We start from the raw sequence: 18,662 nt of genomic DNA, 5'->3' as shown, positions 1-18,662 counted from the left end.
AGACTTAACAGTGCACAAAAATTCTCCCTAGCCCTCCCTCTTTAAGTGGGATACTTCTCACTTTTTAAACTCTGTCCCATTGTTCTAGGCACCAACACTGGGAAGCAGCAATAACATCCTCCCAGTATCCATCCGGTCAAGTCCCCTCAAATCATACATTTCAATAAGATTACCCATCCTTTTGTCCTAACTCCAATGGAAACAGACCTAGTGTGTTCAACCTTTCATTGTAAAATATTTATGAAATGATTGGGCCTTTAGTGAATTGTTTCTACTGCAGCTATATTCTTTCTTATGGAGACTAAGAATGTACAAGGTACACCTGATGGGGTCTCACTACCCCCCTGTGCAGATGTAGCACCAGTTCCCAAGGTTTATTCTTGATTTTGATTGCAAAAATTACCTTTATTTACCTTCGCTTGTGCACCTGCATACCAGCTTTATGTAATTTGTGTATAAGGACACCCAGATCCCTGTGACTTGTAGACTTCTGCAGTCTCTCTATTTGCACAATATAGTGCTTTTCTATTCCGCTGGCTAAAGTGGTCAAGTTATTCTAATGCTTCCCCCTATTGGCTGTTTTTGACCACCCAGTTACTGCTTGCAGAGACTTACGTAGGCTGTGATCCCTGGGCAATTTACTTCTTACATAGACTCAGTCTCTTCATCCATTCCGTTGATTTAAAATTGTAATTGTTGAGGCACCAGCATATAATCCCTGTGACACTTCACTTGTAACTGCTTGCTAGCTCAAAAATCATCCATTTTTGCCTGCTGCTTGTTTGCTGTTAACTATCCAAATCTTCCTGTGTACAAGTATTTTGTCTCCTAATCCGTGGGGTTTTATTTTGCACAGCAGCCTTTGATGCGGCACATTACCTTTTAGGAAATCCAAATACACCATACTTACAGGTTCACCTTATTCACCTTATCACTTACTACCTCAGAACTTTTAAATAGGCCTATCAAACTGAATTTCCTCTTCACAGAAGCAAGTCGGTTCTGATTGTGTCATAACTTCCTAAATGTAGTTATATTTCATTTGTGCTTTTTCTCTGTGGTAGACATCATAACTGCCCTATAATTTCTAAATTTCCTCTTGTCTTGAGCAGAGATTATACAAGGGCTGGAGTTGGTCGTTGTTGCCTTATCCCCTACAGAGGAGAAATCACTCATTAGCTGGCACTCTTTCCCCAAGAATGAACCCTTAGAATGTGACAGGAACAAGCACATTTCTCTTGCTAGTTGTGTGTCGGCTGTAAATGAGCATATACCTTATTACTTTTTCTTTCTGCAAGAAATCCTGTTGAAGTTGAATAGATTTCTTTCGTAGTGGCTAAAGGATTGTCATGCCTGCAATTTTTGTTTAAAACTGTACTGTCTTGTTTAATTTTTAAAATGAACTCATGCCAGTTTTAAAATTTCTAGCGATTACCAGGGGAAAAACTAACTCGTGACTCTCTGGAATTTTACATCTGTCACTTGATAAATGTAACACAAAGGAGCAAAACAACTCTCAACTGCAACCAATTAAGGACAGCGTTGAAACTCATGGATGACGTGGTGCTAACAGCCCCACAGTTAGCTCATTAAATTATTTTGAGTGACATTGAAACCACCTTGTCTCATCCAAGAACCCTATCATATTGTTTGAAAATCACATGTTTTAGTAGTTTTAAATATGCAGCTCTGAACTCACTTAGTTCTGAGTGCTTTTCAACATTGAAACAAACAAAAAGCATCGCGGCTCAAGCCAGCAAGGAAGTAAGATTCTAGAACATAACCAACTGTGGTTAACCAACTAAGTAAGGGTAGTATAATATTGAAAGAAAAAAGCATATAATATTGCAATGATTTGTCATAAATCAGAGTATTGGGAAAGTTTTAAAAACCAACAAAAGCTGACTAAAAAAGAGATAGAAAATAAACTGTGGGCAAACTAACAAGTAACAAACAGCCAAGAAGGGCTTCTATAAATATGAGAAGAGAAGGATACTTCAAAAATGGGGGAGGAGAAGGGGGCTCTGAAATAAATAGAGAAGGGGGTAGGCGATGATGGTGGATGGTGGAGAGAAGACGGACAAGTCAAGGAACCGGGGATGAGATGGGCTGGTCTTGGGATGAGGTGGAGGGTGGGGAGATTTTGAAGCTTGGGATGAGGTCGGGGATGGGGATCACTGTCCCATCCCATCCCTGCCTCCTTGACCGGTCCATCTTTTCTCCCACCTATCCACTCCTCCTTCCTCATTGACCAACCCCCATCCCAACTCCGTACCTGTACTGGCTTCATCCCTACCTTCTTGACCTGTTCTTGGAGGGAGGGGTGACCACTGTGCAGTTCTCACGGTCTGGCATGTTCCCTCCACTCCTTACCATTCTTATTATGATTGAGCCAGGGGGTCAGTCCTGGTTCACTGAAGAGTGCAAGAGGGAAGGCAGGGACAAACACCAGACAGGCATAAAAATGAACAGTCAACTTGATGAAACTACAACATGGTCCTATTTGCATGCCAATCATGTAAACAGCAATTGATAAATTAAGCAAATTGATTGCAGAACCAGTAGACCTGGTCAAAGTTCTGTGGTCCTACTAAATCCAGATATAAATGTTGTTGAGCAATTGAACAACTCCATAGAGGAGGTTCTCTACAAAGTATTGTTCTGATAATATTCCAGCATTTGTACCAAAGACTTGTGCTGCAGATCCTGCCCCTCCCTTAACCAACCTGTTCCGGTACAGCTGTAACACAGGCATTTACGTGGCAATGTGGGATATTGCCCTGATATCTTGTACAAAATATAATTTATTACAACCTGCCAATTACTGCCCCATCATTTTACTGTCAAACATAAGTGATAAAAAGGGCTCATCAATAATACTATCAAGCAGAGCTTGCCTCACAATAACCTGCTCATTGATATTCAGTTTGGATTCTGTCAGGGCCACTTGGTTCCTGACCTCATTACAGACTTGCTTCAAACTTGGAGAAAAGAGCTAAATTCCAGAAGCGAGTTGAGAGTGGCTGCCCTTAACATCAAAGCTACGTTTGACCAAGTGTGACATCAAGGCAGCCTAGCAAACCTGGAGTCAGTGGGAATTGGGTTGAAAACTTTTCACTGGTTGGAATTATAACCAGCATAAAGGAAAATTTTGTAGTTAAGGTCAGTCATCTCCGCTTCAGGGAATCTGTACAGGAGTTCTTCAAGGAAGTGTCCTAAGCCTAACCATCTTCAGCTGTTTCATCAATGACTCCCCTCCAATAAGGTCAGAAGTGGGGATGTTTGCTGATGATTGCACATTGTTTGGCACCATCAGATACTGAAATAATCCATGACCAAATGCTGAAAGATGCAGCTTGAGCTGACAAGTGGTAAATAATGTTTGGATCACAGAAGTGCCCAATAATGATCATCTCCAGTAAGAGAATATCTCTCATGCCAATTCCTCTACTAGTAGAAATCTCAATATCTACCCTGTCAGGCCCCCTCAGAACCTTAAATGTTTCAATAAGATTACCCTTCATTATTCTAAACTGTGATGAATAAGGGTATAACCTGCTTAGCCATTCTCAATAAGTCAACCCCCTCATTTTAGGAATTAGTTTAATGAATCTCTTGAATTACCTCCAATGCCACTTTATCCTTTCCCAAAGTAGGGTACCGAAACCTTGCACTTGTCATGGCCCCACCAACACCACCCTTTACAGTTCTAATCCTCCAAACTCCTCACGATAAAGGTCAAAATTCCATTTGTCATCTTCAAATAATTGCTGCACCAACATGCAGACATCTTATGTTTCATGCACAGAAACGCCAAGAACCCTCTGCTTCATTTTCTTGGAATCTGTCTCCACTTAAATAATAGTCTGTCTTTTGATTCTTCCCCTCAAAGTGCATCACCTCACACTTTCCTGCATTAAACTCCATCTACCAGATTTTTGACCACTCAATCAATTGACCTTTTTCACCTTGCAGATTCTTTACATCCTCACTACAACACCCTCACACCTACTTATTTTTATCTCATTGGGAAGTTTGGATATATTACACTGCTCTTCCTCCAAGCCATTAATATTGATAGTAAATAATTGAGGCCCTAGGATCCTGGTGGCACTCCACTAGTTACATCTTGCCAAGCTGAAAAAGACCCATTAATCCCATTTCTAGCTCGTGTGTTAAACGATCCTCACTCCAAGCAAATAAATTACCTCCACTACCATGAGCTCTCGTGCAATAAGCTTTTATGTGACAACTTATTGAAATCCTTCTGGAAATGTAATGTATTATGCCTACTGGTTTTTTTTTAATCAACTCTGCTTGATATATCCTCGAAGAGCTCTAACAAATCTGTCAAACATGATTTACCTTTCACAGAACCATATTGACACTGGTTGCTTTAAGCTTTTCAAAATGACCTGCTATTTCATCCGTAATAGCATTTGTTTCAATGACAAATGTTAGGTTAACTAGCCTATAGTTTCCTGCTTTCTGTCTCCTGCCTTTCTTGAAAAAGAGCATCAGATTGGCAGTCTGCCAAATCATTGGGGATTTCCAGAATCCAGTAAGTTCTGTAATATTTTGATCAAACCTACCGCTTAGCCCCACCATCATCTTTATAGCCACTTCTTTGGATGCAGGCCGTCAGGTCCTGAGGGCTTGTCTGCCTTCATTCCCATTGGTTTGTCAAATACTTTGACAATTGCAATAGAGAACATTATACAACATATTCTCCCATTTAGCACTTTGATTATCTGATGCCTTTTATGTGGCCCCTTATGAAAGGCCCTCTGGCATCCAAATATATTGCATGTATAGATTCTCTTTTATCAACTTTGGACCATAAGACATAGGAGTGGAAGTAAGGCCATTCAGCCCATCAAGTCCATTCCGCCATTTAAATCATGGCTGATGGGCATTTCAACTCCACTTCCCTGCACTCTCGCCATATCCCTTGATTCCTTCTGAGATCAAGAATTTGTCGATCTCTGCCTTAAAGGCATCCAGCGTTCCGGCCTCTACTGCACTCCGTGGTAATGAATTCCACAAGCCCACCACTCTCTGGCTGAAGAAATGTTGTCTCATTTCAGTTTTAAATTTACCCCCTCTAATTTTAAGGCTGTGCCCACGGGTCCTAGTCTCCCCGCCTAACGGAAACAACTTCCTGGTGTCCACCCCTTCTAAGCCATACATTATCTTGTAAATTTCTATTACATCTCCCCTCAACCTTCTAAACTCTAATGAGTACAATCCCAGGATCCTTAGCCGCTCATCATACGTTAAACCTACCATTCCAGGGATCAGTGATAATGGGAACTGCAGATGCTGGAGAATCCAAGATAACAAAGTGTGGAGCTGGATGAACACAACAGGCCAAGCAGCATCTCAGGAGCACAAAAGCTGACGTTTCGGGCCTAGACCCTTCTTCAGAGGGGGGATGGGGAGAGGGAACTGGAATAAATAGGGAGAGAGGGGGCGGCGGACTGAAGATGGAGAGAAAACAAGATGGGTATTACAAGAGAGTTGCAGTAGGAGAGAGATTCCCTGAGGTTGGTCCGGAGGGAGGAGGGTAACTTCTTCAGGTTAGGCATCCCCGGAAGAGGCTTCACAGTGGAGTTAAAATTGTATCAGTGATAATGGGAACTGCAGATGCTGGAGAATCCAAGATAACAAAGTGTGGAGCTGGATGAACACAGCAGGCCATTCCAAGGATCATCCGTGTGAATCTCCGCTGGACACGCTCCAGGGCTAGTATGTCCTTCCTGAGGTGTGGGGCCCAAAATTGGACACAGTATTCTAAATGGGGCCTAACTAGAGCCTTACAAAGCCGCAGAAGCACATTGCTGCTTTGCTTGTTATGTTCTCAAAGAACTCTAGCTAATTTGTCAAATGTGAATTCATTTTCATAAAATGTGTTGAATGCTATTTTTTTCTAAATCCTACTATTTCTTCCTTATTAATGGACTCTTGCATTTTCTTAAAGACTGAAGTCACGCTGTTGAATGTTCATCTGATTGATAGATTATTGTGTGTTTTTAGATCAGTTTTACATGATGTAGTCTTACCATTGATTTCTGTGTTAGCACTGTCAATAATTGGCATAAAGTGAAACAGATTCTGTTTGATCTAATGTTGCTAATTAGCTTATTCATTTTTGTGCTTTAGATATTTCATACCTTTGAAGTCAGAATTGAATAATATTGTGCTAATAAAATTTCACTTTAACATTTTCAGTTTTTGCCTGTGTATGTACCAAGTGAAGAAGAAAAATGTGATCCTCTCCTATATGGTAACAGAGTTCGAAGTATTATGGCCTTGTAAGTAACTTGAAGCAAGTTTTACTTGTTTTGTATTTTTAATATCGTTTATAAAGTTCCTTCTCAGACTGATTATTTCTCTTTGTTTAGCAACAGGAAGCCATAAGACTACAAAAAAGGCTAATTATTTATTTTCAATAATTACTCAGCCTCACTGCTATTATTACATTTTGGGGTTGGTTTTTAGTATCATTTTGAGAACTTAATACGATATCATATTTGTACACTTCTACTATGTAAGCAAAATAAATTGGCTACTAAATGTGACTTGCTAATGTAAATAATTTGAGTATTGTTCAGTCAATGTCACGATTTATGTTGGTGTAGTAAAATGTTTACTGTAATGTTTTTGTCATTTTTTTTGTAGAGCATTGGATGTGCCGATTACAGACCATACATTTGAAGATTGCAGATTGATGATTTCAGCTGGTGAACTGACTTTGCCCATGGAAGCTGGCTTAGTGGAGTTTACCAAAATTAACAAAAAACTCAAGTACGCTAATCCGCCTATATGGGATAGTTTACAATCTTGTTTTTTGGCTGGAAGTTTGAATATTTAAATGAAAATATAAATACTTAGATTATAACTTTTTTCCCCCAAAAATAGTTGGATCAAATTAATCTCGAACCAGTGTCAAATCAAACTTTCTAGCCAATGCTTGTACACAATGTCTGATGTATTCTGAAAGGCAGTGACCTATGCTGGTGATCAAAAGTTAAGCATTTTAAATTGCTCCCAAATATACATGTAAAGAGAAAGGACTAACAACTTTGATCGTTTTTTTTTCAAGTCCACAGGGAGGAATTGTGCTCTTCCAGTAGTAGCAAAGCATTCTGACGATGACTTTTTGTAAGATGTTTGTTGTTTTCTACTCGATTAGTCTGACTACTTGTATTCCCATGCCCCTTACCCAGAGGCTTCAGTTTTCTTTCTCACAGTGCTGCAAAGCTTTCTTCTTCACATTCTTCTTCTTCAAGGTACAAACTTTAGTTACTTCAGATTGAGGAAGACTTGGAGAAGTACTGTATTATTAATTTGCTACAAAATCAGATATTGCTAGAAATAAGTATTAATTTGTTGTCATTCTCCTATTTAAAACGTGCAGCCATCAAAGAATTTGTCTTAGTTTTCCATCCTGATTTCCTCTAAGCATTTAACATTTGTTCAATATGATGACTGTCACCTCTGGTTTTTCACAGCTGAAACTAATCATCTCTATTTGCACACATCTTCATTTAATATAGTCTGTACAACAGAAGCATTTTGTGCAAATCCAAATACAAAAATGGGAAGTATAAAAATCTGTCTTTGGCAGAACTTATTAAGCTTCTGAAACAAAAACAAGGTGCAGGAGAAACTCAGCTGGTCTGGCAGCGCACATGGAGAGAGAAGCAGAGTTAATGCTTCAAGTCATATGACTCTTTTAGAATTCAGCAATGCTGTTCAAAAGAAGTCATTGGACTTGATGCGTTAACTCTGAAGAGGTACCCATTGAAGAGGGGAGGGACCCTTGGTTGAAGATGTTGGGAGGAAGTTAAGAAGGTGATGACCTTATGTGAGAACGTGCCTCTGATGGACCCGGGGACTTGTGTAGAAGGTTCCTACCCGAATTGTCTCAGGCCCAAAACCAGTCAATGGAGCTGCAGAGGCTGAGCTTCCCACATATAGTTGGCTTCCTTGTCATGAATAAAATACTGATGAGGGGAGAACATGGCCCCGAGTGGCCATTAGTTGTCCACTTTACATCCTCAATAAACCCATCACTAGGTGAGCCATTCAGAGCCTCCCTACCCTCAAAAAGTTCAGACAGGTCAAGGACTAGTAAGTAGTTATCTGTAAGATCACCTGCTGGATTTTATGAATCTTCCTGTCTTTGAATCCATCAGCAGGAAACACAATATCAGCTCTGTGACTGGTCTGTCAAGGCTATGTTTCAACAAAATCAGTTGTGGAAGAGTAGTTATTTGGTATTGTGAGCTTGTTTGAAAGTCAGTTGATGAGTTTAAGAAAATAAAATCAAATGTTCACTTTCGAAGCCTACTCAAAGTGAAGCAGTTTCCATTTAATGCACTAATCAAAGGGAAAGAATATTGTGACCTTGCAGGGTATCCTCTGGAGATTTTATGTATTAAGCAAAAACATGATACAGCAATGACCAAATTATGATCATGCACTAGCGATACAAATGTAATACTTCATAAGACATGTTAAACTGCCTCTTTTAACTTAAGGTAATACGAAATGACCTGGACAGATTGTATGGTTGCTAAATTGCTAATGACCACAGATCAGTTTGAGACCTGTGAGCAAAATCTATAGAAAACCAAGTGACAGTTTTCTTGTTACAAAAGGAGGGGCACCTGGTTTTCTGAACACAACCATATACACAGAGAAAAAGGAACGGAAATAGCAACTGCTGCTTACAGTGAATAGCAGTGGGAAAGACTTTTGTTTTGGGTAGCCATTAGCTGAATGGAGCTAGTTCTCTGTTTGAAGAGACAGGACATTTGGAGTTTTAAGGAAAAGGACTCTCCAGAATAGATTTAGCTGCTGGAAGCTGGTTTGGAAATACTCAGCAGTGGAACAACTTTCAAAGGGTACTGGAAGATTCACCCTGATGTGGCAGGGAGAAGGCAGCCTACCGGAAAGACAGGAGGAACTTGAAACTTAACTTTGGATATGTGCTGAGAGCTTGTGAAATTAAGATATGTTGTAACATCATTTTAATGCATTGCTGAAATAATATGTAGTGTCAGTTCATTTAAGTTTATTTATTATCAAAAATGTCTGAATGTGAAATCTTGATTTTGTGATGGGAAATTCATTTTTCTCTTTAAAATTTATTGATCTCTACAAATATCATAATGCTATCGCCCGTAACCATGTTCTAACAACTTAGAATATAATTTAACTTGTAGGGCCTGGCTAAGTCAGTAATGTGAAGCAGGACAATGATTGTTCAAATAACCTTTCCCTGCATGTACAACTTGCAACTTTGATTTGTGTGCTGAAGTTCTGCTGTGATCTGGATTCTGAATCCAGAATCATCTACCACCAAGACAAGCACTGTCATGGCTCGTCTTGGTATCAAGTTAGTCATGACTATTTTGTCTATTTTTTATACTGCATTCAATGTAAATCACATTTTCTGCAGTAACAAATGTTTATTTTGCACTTAGAGATCAGTTTTCCATTTCAGCATTCTTGGTATTCTGGATTGGTTATTGTTGGGTTTTCTGTTGTGTGCTTACATCAGATTGTGATTATTAAAATGTAAATTAATCCCTATTCTTTTTGGAAATGCACTGGAGTATTTTTTGGAAGCATGTTGAATTTGTCCTCCTGACCATCTTGTAGTTCTCAATAGAAGACATAAAATTACAGAGACAGACTTATGGTACTTCATTAACTCTTTCTGTTTTATCTATCTAATGCATGTGATATAATAAGTCTTCAAATAAAAACATTACCAGTGATAAACAGCCCTGGCTTTTATCTAAAGTGGAAAGTCGCAGTAAGAAATATCTAATTAAACTAACAAACTTAGAATAATTTGCAATTATTTGCTTTATTCTTATAGTTTGAATTGGGACAATGTAAGGAGCCAACTGGACAATTTTGCTGCAATTGCCAATGTAACCAAGGGTGGAAGGATTGGTATTGAAGAATTTGCAAATCACTTGAAACTGCCAGTAAATCCTCCACTTAGGGAAGTGTTTGCTCTTTTTGATCGGGTAGGTTATTTATATGTTTCTCATAGAAGTTTTCATTGTGGGGAAATGTATAATCAGGAAAGAAGAAGCAATCTTCCTCAAATTTTTGTCACATTTCTAAAAGTTTGAAGAATATTGACCATGACTGAGTAATTAAGCAATTTTAGTAATAAGCCAAGTTACTGTTTACTGCAGAAGTTTAGAAATGGAATTTTCAATTTGATTCAGTCAAGATGAATGTATATTTCCAAATTGAACATTTAAAGTAATGCTATGTCAATGTTTCAATACAATACTATAGCTGCAAACACAATTTCACAGAAATAACAATTCTGTGATTTGTTACAGCATTGGAGGAAGCCTTTTGGCCCATTGTGTCTACACTGGTTCTCATTACCTAGTGCTAAACTTCTGCCTTTTTGACATATCTCGGCATACCATTTCTATCCACATAATCATCCAATGCCCTCTTAAATGCCTCAGTTGAACCTGCCTTCACCACATTTCCAGGCATGCATTCCATATACTGTAAATACTCGCTGTGTGGAAATGTTTTTTTCTCACCCCACCCTTGCTTTGTTTGCACATCAGTTTAAATCAATGCCCTCACTTTTTCCTTTGTGTGAACAGCTTCTTCCTAACCACTGTATCTAGCCCACTCATGAATCCAAAAATCTCGATCAAATCTCCTTTCAGCATTCTTTTCAAGGAGAACAGTTCCTTTTTTGTTAAATCTATCATAACTGAAGTTTCTCATTACTGGAATTATTCTTGTAAATTGCTTCTGCACTATGTCTAAAGTTTCACATTTTACTAAAATGTGGTGCCTACACTATACACAATACTCAACTTGAGATCAAACCAGTGTTTTGTACTAGTTCAACGTCACCTTTCTGCTCCTGTACTCTGTCCCTAACAATAAATCTGAGAGCACTATATGCTTCATTGACTGCTGCCTCCACCACCCTGCACCATTCAATGATCTATGCACGTATACCTCCTCTGTTGCTGCACCCTGTTTAGAATTATGCCCTCTATTTTGTATTGTCTTTCAGTATTCTTCTGACCAAAGTGTAGTACCTCACACTTCTTTGCATTGAACCTCATTTGCCATCTATACATCCATTCCACCAACTTGTCAACGTCCTTTGAGGTTCCACACTGTTCTCCTCACAGTTTGCAATTCTTCCAAGTTTTACTGTCATCTACAAATGTTGAAATAGTATGCATACCAAGAAATATATTGTTAATTTAAGTCTGGCCAAACAAAGGTCAAAATACTGACCCCTGGGCGTCTCCACTATAAACTTCCCACTAACCCAAAAAATATCCATCAACCATTCCTCTCTGTTTCCTATAATCCGGTCAGTTTTATATCAGTGTTGCTACTGTCCCTGTTATACCATCATAAATAACTTTCCTAATAAGTGTTGTGTAGCACTGTATTGAAAGCCTTCTGGAAAATCCATGTATACCACATCAATAGCATTTCCCTCATTGATCCTTTCTGTCACTTCTATATCTGGTGTAACTCTGTGTGAGTTACTAATACTTATGTTGAATGACATGACACCTGTTGATCAGTAGATGTGAGAATGGAAAATAGTCATTCATGCAACTGAAAGTGGCCATTCAGCCCATGCCAGTCCCTATGGGTCATTCTAATTGTTCCCAATCCCCTGCACAGTCTGGCAGCCATGTGAGTTTATTTTATTGAAGTGTCCATTTAATTTCCTCAAAGTTATTTGAAGTTCAACAATCATGTAGTTGTAATGGAGATCAATAGAAATGTAACTGGTTGATGTTTTGTCTTACTCTTTAGAACGGCGATGGCACCATCGATTTCAGAGAATATATAATTGGTTTGGTGGTTCTTTGTAGTCCTGCCAATACAGAGGAAACTATTAAGTTTGCATTTCAGGTAAAAAATAGTACAATATTGTCCCAAGACGAGTTTGAGCAGTTGATTTTGCTATCCACTGCATTTTCCAAATTGAATGAAACCTTTGCACGTGTAGAGTTAACATATCCTTGAAATAACCTGTTAAAAACAATTGGTTGCCATTTTTCCTGGCATAGGGTCTCATTATCAGCAAGCTGTTCTGCGGAGAAAATGAAAAGGATGTCTTCCTTTTGAGATGCTTTTGATTTTGGGGCATTTACTGCATAATACCTCCTGCTCGTGAAATATAAGAACAACAAACAACAAGAAAACAACCTTCAGACTGGTTGTTTTCACAATCCTTTAGTGTCAAGAGTTTGTCTGTCTATCTTAATATAATTTTATCATCTTTTGCCCCGTGGGAGGCTAGATTAGTATGAGAACCTTGCATCCTTGTGAATTATTAATTCTCTATTGAATGATATAACAGCTGCTGATCTGTGGCTGTGATAACAGGAAATAGTCACTCATGGCACTGAACGGTACTATTCAACTTGTAGAGTCCATGCCAGCCCCCTGCAGATCATTCCAGTCAATCCAACTCCCCTCATGCAATCCTAATAACCCAGCGAGATTATTTACTTGGTGTCAATTCAATTTCCTTTTGAAATTATTAACTATAGGTAGTTCTGTCATGTAACAGTTGCTTTCTTGCAAGACCTCCCGCTGTAGAAAATTACCATACAGAAAATCGCTTTATAGGGAAATCACTATACCTGTACAGCAGAAAGTTTGTGTTATTCAAACAGCATCCATTATTCATCAGTTGCGTTATAGCCAATTAGCTGTAACAAAATACTCGTGATAGCAGAACTGCCTGTAACTCTACCACTTTCTCATGAGCAGCAACTTCTAGGTTATTATCACTTGCTTTGTGAAAAAGTTCTCATGCTTACTGCAAGTCTTTCCCAAAATTTGTACCTGACACCAGATTCCAGTTTTTTCCTCTGGCCATCCCGGAACTTCCTTGCTTCTTTTCCAGCTGGTGTTGCAAAACATAAAATTGTTAGGATCCCATGACATAAATAGGAGGTAGGTGCTCCTGACATTAGTGATTGAGCCCAGAGTCTTTTGTATAATTGCTTTGAGTCACTTGGTTCCTTGATACAAAAAATCTCATAAAAGCTGCCTGTGCTTACATTGTCAATGAATTTCAGTCAATCAAAGGTGAGAAAGAGTATTTATTTATTATTTGAAAAGAATTGACTTTCACTTTAAAATTCAAAAAATTAGCAAATAGCTTGGGAGTCAAGATACTCGTGCTATTTTCCACACATTTGCTGATTCTTGCTGTTTTGTCTTTTGCATTGTGTAAAGTTATTCATCAAACTATAGTTATTGATAATATATGAACACTTTAAGTGGATTCTCTCTCTCTCATTTCAGTTATTTGACTTGGATGGAGATGAATATGTAAGTGAAGAAGAGTTTGCTGCTCTCCTGAGATCCTCTTTGGGTGTGCATGATCTTGACATTTCCAAATTATTCTCAGATATAGATGTGAAAGGTGATGGAAAGATCTCGTATGGTGAGTAAATTTAATTGTGCAATTTCAAGTCACGAGAGAATGCTTTCATGTCTTCTCTACATGTAGTGGAAATGTAAAACAGTTCTAAAAAATAGTTTTAATAGTTTCCCCTCTGACTTTTTTTCACCTTGTGAAGATAGGAGTGAGGTACTACAGCTCTTCGTTGACTTTGAAAAGGTATACAAATGAGAATCAATGACCAAACATTAGAGAGCCATAACATACATGTTGATATGGTACAGAATAGTACTTAGAAGCAGAAGCCTTGAATGCTAGTTCCTTCATGATCTGCATCTGTCCCTGGGGAAAATTCTGCTCACTACTTCCACCTCCCTGCTGTACACCCTCTAGTAAATTACAATGGTTCAACTTTTGGCTCTTTATTTGCTAAAATACTTGTCGATTTTTTTTTTATTACACCCTTGTCTCTATTTGCGATCTCTTGTTGCCAATGAAATACTTAAAAGTTTCCCATTGGATATTTCCCTTATTGGTTCCCACCTTCATTAAGAAACTGGAATGCGAACTTGAGTGTTTTTGGTGAGCAAATGAGTTGTCTGTTTATTGTCAGATCTGACGAGATAACATTAAGCACGTTCTGGTTTGTTAATCCAAAATGCAGGAGGCATTCAACAGATGTTGCAACACTTCTGGATAGAGAGTAAACATTCCATATTTGGTTTTTATTTCAGATTTCTAGCATCCATAGTATTTTGTTTCTATTTATCTCGAAGCACGATGGGATTCTGCTGATTATTCTAGGGTCGTTTTTGTAACCACCAACTTTCTTCCCTTCTTCATGAAAGGTCTTCTTGAAACCCTTTGAGCCACAATGATCAGGGAAGGCAGTGCTGTAGTGGTATAAAGTCTCTGACGAGTAATTCAGAGGCCAAACTAGTGCTCCAGGCGCATGGATTGAAATCCCGCCAGTTGGCAGTTAGTGGAATTTAAAATTCAGTTCATAAATCTGCAATTAATAATCTAATGGTGACTATGGAAACTTTGAACGCCTGCCGATTGTCATAAAGACCCATCTAGCAGCATGGCAGATTTGAAAAGTCTTATCCTTAACTGTAGGCAATCAGTTTGCCTGGGTTTAGAACTAAAACCAGTCACTTCTGGAGAATGCTAGATGAAGGATATTATTAAACCAGAGGGTTCAGAAAGATTTACCAGGATGTTGCCGCAACTCGAAGGTTTGAATTTTAAGGCTATGCGGGGCTTTTTTCACTGGAACATAGGAGTTTGTAGTGTGACGTTATAGGTTTATAAAATCATGAAGGACAGATAAGTGAATAGCAGGGGCATATTTTCAAGATGAGAGGAGAAGGATTAAAATGGGCCTGAGGGGCAAGCTTTTAACACAGGATGGTTTGTATGTGGAATGTGCTGGCAGAGGAAGTGGTAGATGCAGGTACAGTTACAACATTTAAAAGACATTTGGACAGGTACATGAATAGGACATGTTTAGAGGGATATTGGCTGAACACAAACAAGCAGTACTAGGTTAGTTTGGGAAACTTGGTCGGTGTGGACTGGTGGTGGGACCCAAGGTTCTGTTTCAGTGCTGTATGGCCATCTGCCTCCCATAACACCTCCACTGTCTTTGTTATCATGCTGCTTTTTCAGATCCAGCACTGGATGAACAAAATTTCTCTCAGTTAGATATTGGGAAAATCAAAGCCATTTTCCATGACCCCATGACAAATTTCGTTCCCCAGCTACTCATTCCTAATGATTCCATGTCTACCCCGCCTGGTCACATCAGAGTATATTGTTACATTGGCATCCTATTTGACCTTGAGCCAAGTTTCCCAAGCCAGAATCTTGTTATCACTCAGGCTGTCAAATCCTGTTTCCATAAAATTAACCTTCTGCACTCTTGTCTCAGCACACCTTCTGCTTAAACTCTCAACCATATTCTTTTAACTCTAAACTTAACCAGGACAGTATTGGAATAGTTAGGTCAATGACACCCATCAGAACAGTACTTTAAGCAAAGGTAAATGTCACAATAAGAACAAAAGAGATGTGATTACCTTGAAAGCAAGGGAGATCAAATGACAAAAAGGATGAGGATACTCAGCAAAAGCAGATTTTAATGGGACAATTAAGATCAACAGATGTATTTGGAGAAGATGTAAATGGAAAAAGCAGAATCGTCACCAGGAGCTGCCATCCAAATACAAAATTGAAAGTGGGGCAGTGATCTTAAATTATTGAACACATTCTTGTGCTTGGCATGCTGTAAAGTTGACAGCCAAGAAATACAATGCTATTCCTTAAATTTGAATTGAACTTTATTAAAACACTGGGAGGCCAAGAACAGAAATGTCAGCGAGTGTTTGATAGGGAATTGGACTGCCAAGTATCCAGAAGCTGAGATCATGCTTATAGATAAGAGATGTTCTGCAAAGCAGTCAAAACTTTACATTGGTCTTGTCAATATAGAGGAGACACTGTTGTGAGCAGCAAAAACAGTATATTAAATTGAATGCACAAATAAGTTAATGCTTCACCTCAAAGGAATGTTTAAAGCCAAGGACTTTGAAAAGGGTGGAGGTACAAGGGCAGCTGATGGAGGAGTGGAACAGAGTATCTCACAAGGAAGGGTTCCCTGGAATACTGAAAGGGAGAAGGAAGAAATCGTTGGTGATTGCAAACTGTAAAGGCAGAATTGGCAGAGAATCATTTCTTTAGTAGGCTGCTTGGTGAAATGGCCATTGAATAGATCCTACCATGGTTCTTGGTCTGACATATGGGCAGGGTGAGAGCTGCAGAAGAGCAGGTAATGAAACGGACATGACTGAATATGCTCTTAACCACTCTAACAGCCTTGACTGATGAAAGAGGCAGGTATAGAAGGATGCTTAAAGGAAACTAGTTGTGAGGAAGGTTGTCAAAATTGCTGTCCAAGTTGGTGGGAGAAATTTGACATTTCATTAAAATAAAGTTAGGTTTTTTACTGATTATCAAGTTAATATGCTTTTAAAAACAAAGTTATACCTCATTCAACAAGTCTAATTTTCTCAGGATTTTTACTATTTCCACATTATGATGAGTGGAAGCTGTCATTAATTCAATGACTTTCCAATTGATTGCAGGCTTATGAGCACCTCAGCAGTTGCTTGCCATTCCCTAGCGCTTCACTGGTTCTCGCTCAGCATCTCTGCTAACCTTGCTGCCTCTCCTGAACACCACCTTGCCAAATACTATCCATTTTTCCTGCTGCATGCCTTCATGCTGTCTGACACTCACTGCTCAGTGTCTGCCATTCTCGATACCTCACTTGCCACCTCTCAGGTGCCCTCACTCAGTGCTGAAAAAAGCAGCAAGTGGGTGGGAGAGAGCAAAGAGAAATAGTGAGAGAGAAGGTGAGAGATGGCTGGGAGAGAGAAGGAGCAAGTGGGAGAGAGAGAAAGAAGGCACAAGTACGTTGTAGGAACTGGAAAGTGTGCGGTAAGTAGGAGAAAAGTACATTGACATGTTAATTTAGTGGTAAGATATGTAGGAAAATGTTTTGGATCAGTTAGAGCCAAGTTAATCAATACATTAAAAATTGCAAGTCTTGAGGATATTTCACCCTTTACACTTTTTTTTAAAAGGAAATAATTTCCATTTAGAAAATTTTTGCTTAGCCTGCCATTTCTTATGAACATGTGTGTTAAGTTAGGTTTAGCTGTGCAGGATGTCGACAGAGGTCACTCCATTAAGTACTGTTCAAGGATTTGGTTGGATTTTTTATATTCATCAGAGATATTTCTCACCCTCCACTTGGAGATATTGTCACCAATCTTTGTTCCCCCCCTCCCGCCTCATCGGTAGTGTTCCAGTTCAGAGTTAATGCCTTGAAGGAATTGTTCTGATGAAACCATGTTATCAAAGATCTCTGGGATGTCCTACCATCTTGTTGCTTTTACCATTTCACCATCTTGTTTTAGAAACAGCTTTTACTGGACACGAACTTCAAGGATGTTGGATTATGCATTTACCATTGGTTAAATCTCACGTTTCTTTTTTCTGTTTTTTTTACTGAAGATGCACTACCTCGCTGGCAGTGGTATGATTCACATGAGGCAATGAACCAACAGTGCAAATGTTGGTTTCTAATATTTTGCAATTTCTTGAAATGGTGTGAAATACCTTCAAGGGAAAACTGCAAATGGCAGTCTGAAGTATGAGAAATGAATTCTCTTCTGATGAAGCATTTCTTTTCATTCCTAGAAATATTCCGCGAATTTGCCCTGGCACATCCAGAGTATGCCAAGCTGTTTACCACCTACCTTGAACTTCAGCGGTACAAAGTATTGCAGACAAAAGAAGACCGTGATGATGTGGGACCACTTAAAAATGTACAGTCATCTACCACTTCTGATGAAAGTTTAACTAGCACAGACAAGAAAGCTGACTGACGTCAAATTGCTTCTTTTGTATTGTGAATAGAAGTTACCAAAATAGCTGCTTTGAGGTCCAAGCAGGATTCAGAAGTTCCTGTTGTAAAATCTGCCAGCTGTTCTTTTATTATGGTGTAAATATATTGTGTCTGCCATTTTATGAAGCTTCATCCTGTAAATAAATCAATTTTTTTAAGGTAACTGCTCATAAGAAAGACCAAAATATAGTTTGGTCATTTTCATTTCATTGCAGCTTTTCTAAAAAAATAAAAAAATCAAAATGTATTTTTTTCATTTGTAACAATTTATATTTATATAGCTATTTTAACTTTTTTTTTCCAAAACAAGATATTTCTCATAAGAAATAACTAGATGATGCGGCTGGGTAGGTGAGACTCAAAAGGATGGTAAAATGTTTGGCTGTAAAATTGGGTGTTGAGGAAGCTTGGAAATTGAGAGGCAAAAGTACAATCTGTAGAGGAATTCCTGAGCCCAGGGCTGTGGTAACTTGAAGGCTTTGCTGTCAAGCAAAGCATCAAAATATTTGATTTTTTTTCTCTTCCTCAGCTATCAAGTAAGATTTTCTGGTCCCAAAAGAGATGAAAAGATGGCAGGGTGAGTAGCCTAATATTGTCAAGAGGCAAAAGATCAGATTCTCATTGTTAGAGTAAACTTTAGTGACTAAGTTCTCCTGCTTCTTCCTGAGAAAAACAAATCAATAGAAATTGTTTAAAAATCTTGTAGCTAAATTTCTCAGTATTTGGAATGAA

General features: G+C 38.7%; 1 protein-coding gene across 2 annotated transcripts in view; it reads left to right on the top strand.

Annotated features, from left to right (window-relative positions):
- lpcat2 (lysophosphatidylcholine acyltransferase 2) overlaps window positions 1-18,104 on the top strand; it is a 50,007-nt gene extending 31,903 nt beyond the window's left edge. The window contains exons 9-14 of one of the 2 annotated variants that reach the window (XM_048547113.2): window positions 6,232-6,314; window positions 6,682-6,807; window positions 9,896-10,049; window positions 11,851-11,949; window positions 13,357-13,498; window positions 17,723-18,104. In XM_048547113.2, the coding sequence (XP_048403070.1) occupies window positions 6,232-6,314; window positions 6,682-6,807; window positions 9,896-10,049; window positions 11,851-11,949; window positions 13,357-13,498; window positions 17,723-17,910 (792 nt within the window). In that variant the 3' untranslated portion in view covers window positions 17,911-18,104. The remainder of the gene's footprint in view (window positions 1-6,231; window positions 6,315-6,681; window positions 6,808-9,895; window positions 10,050-11,850; window positions 11,950-13,356; window positions 13,499-17,722) is intronic. The other variant, XM_048547112.2, reaches the window with a different exon arrangement.
- Window positions 18,105-18,662: the final 558 nt, after the last annotated feature.

Source organism: Stegostoma tigrinum, chromosome 16 (assembly GCF_030684315.1).
Source record: "Stegostoma tigrinum isolate sSteTig4 chromosome 16, sSteTig4.hap1, whole genome shotgun sequence".
Taxonomy (NCBI): Eukaryota; Metazoa; Chordata; class Chondrichthyes; order Orectolobiformes; family Stegostomatidae; genus Stegostoma; species Stegostoma tigrinum.
Note: the sequence above shows the minus strand (reverse complement) of the source record. Positions and strands in the feature narration are given on the sequence as shown.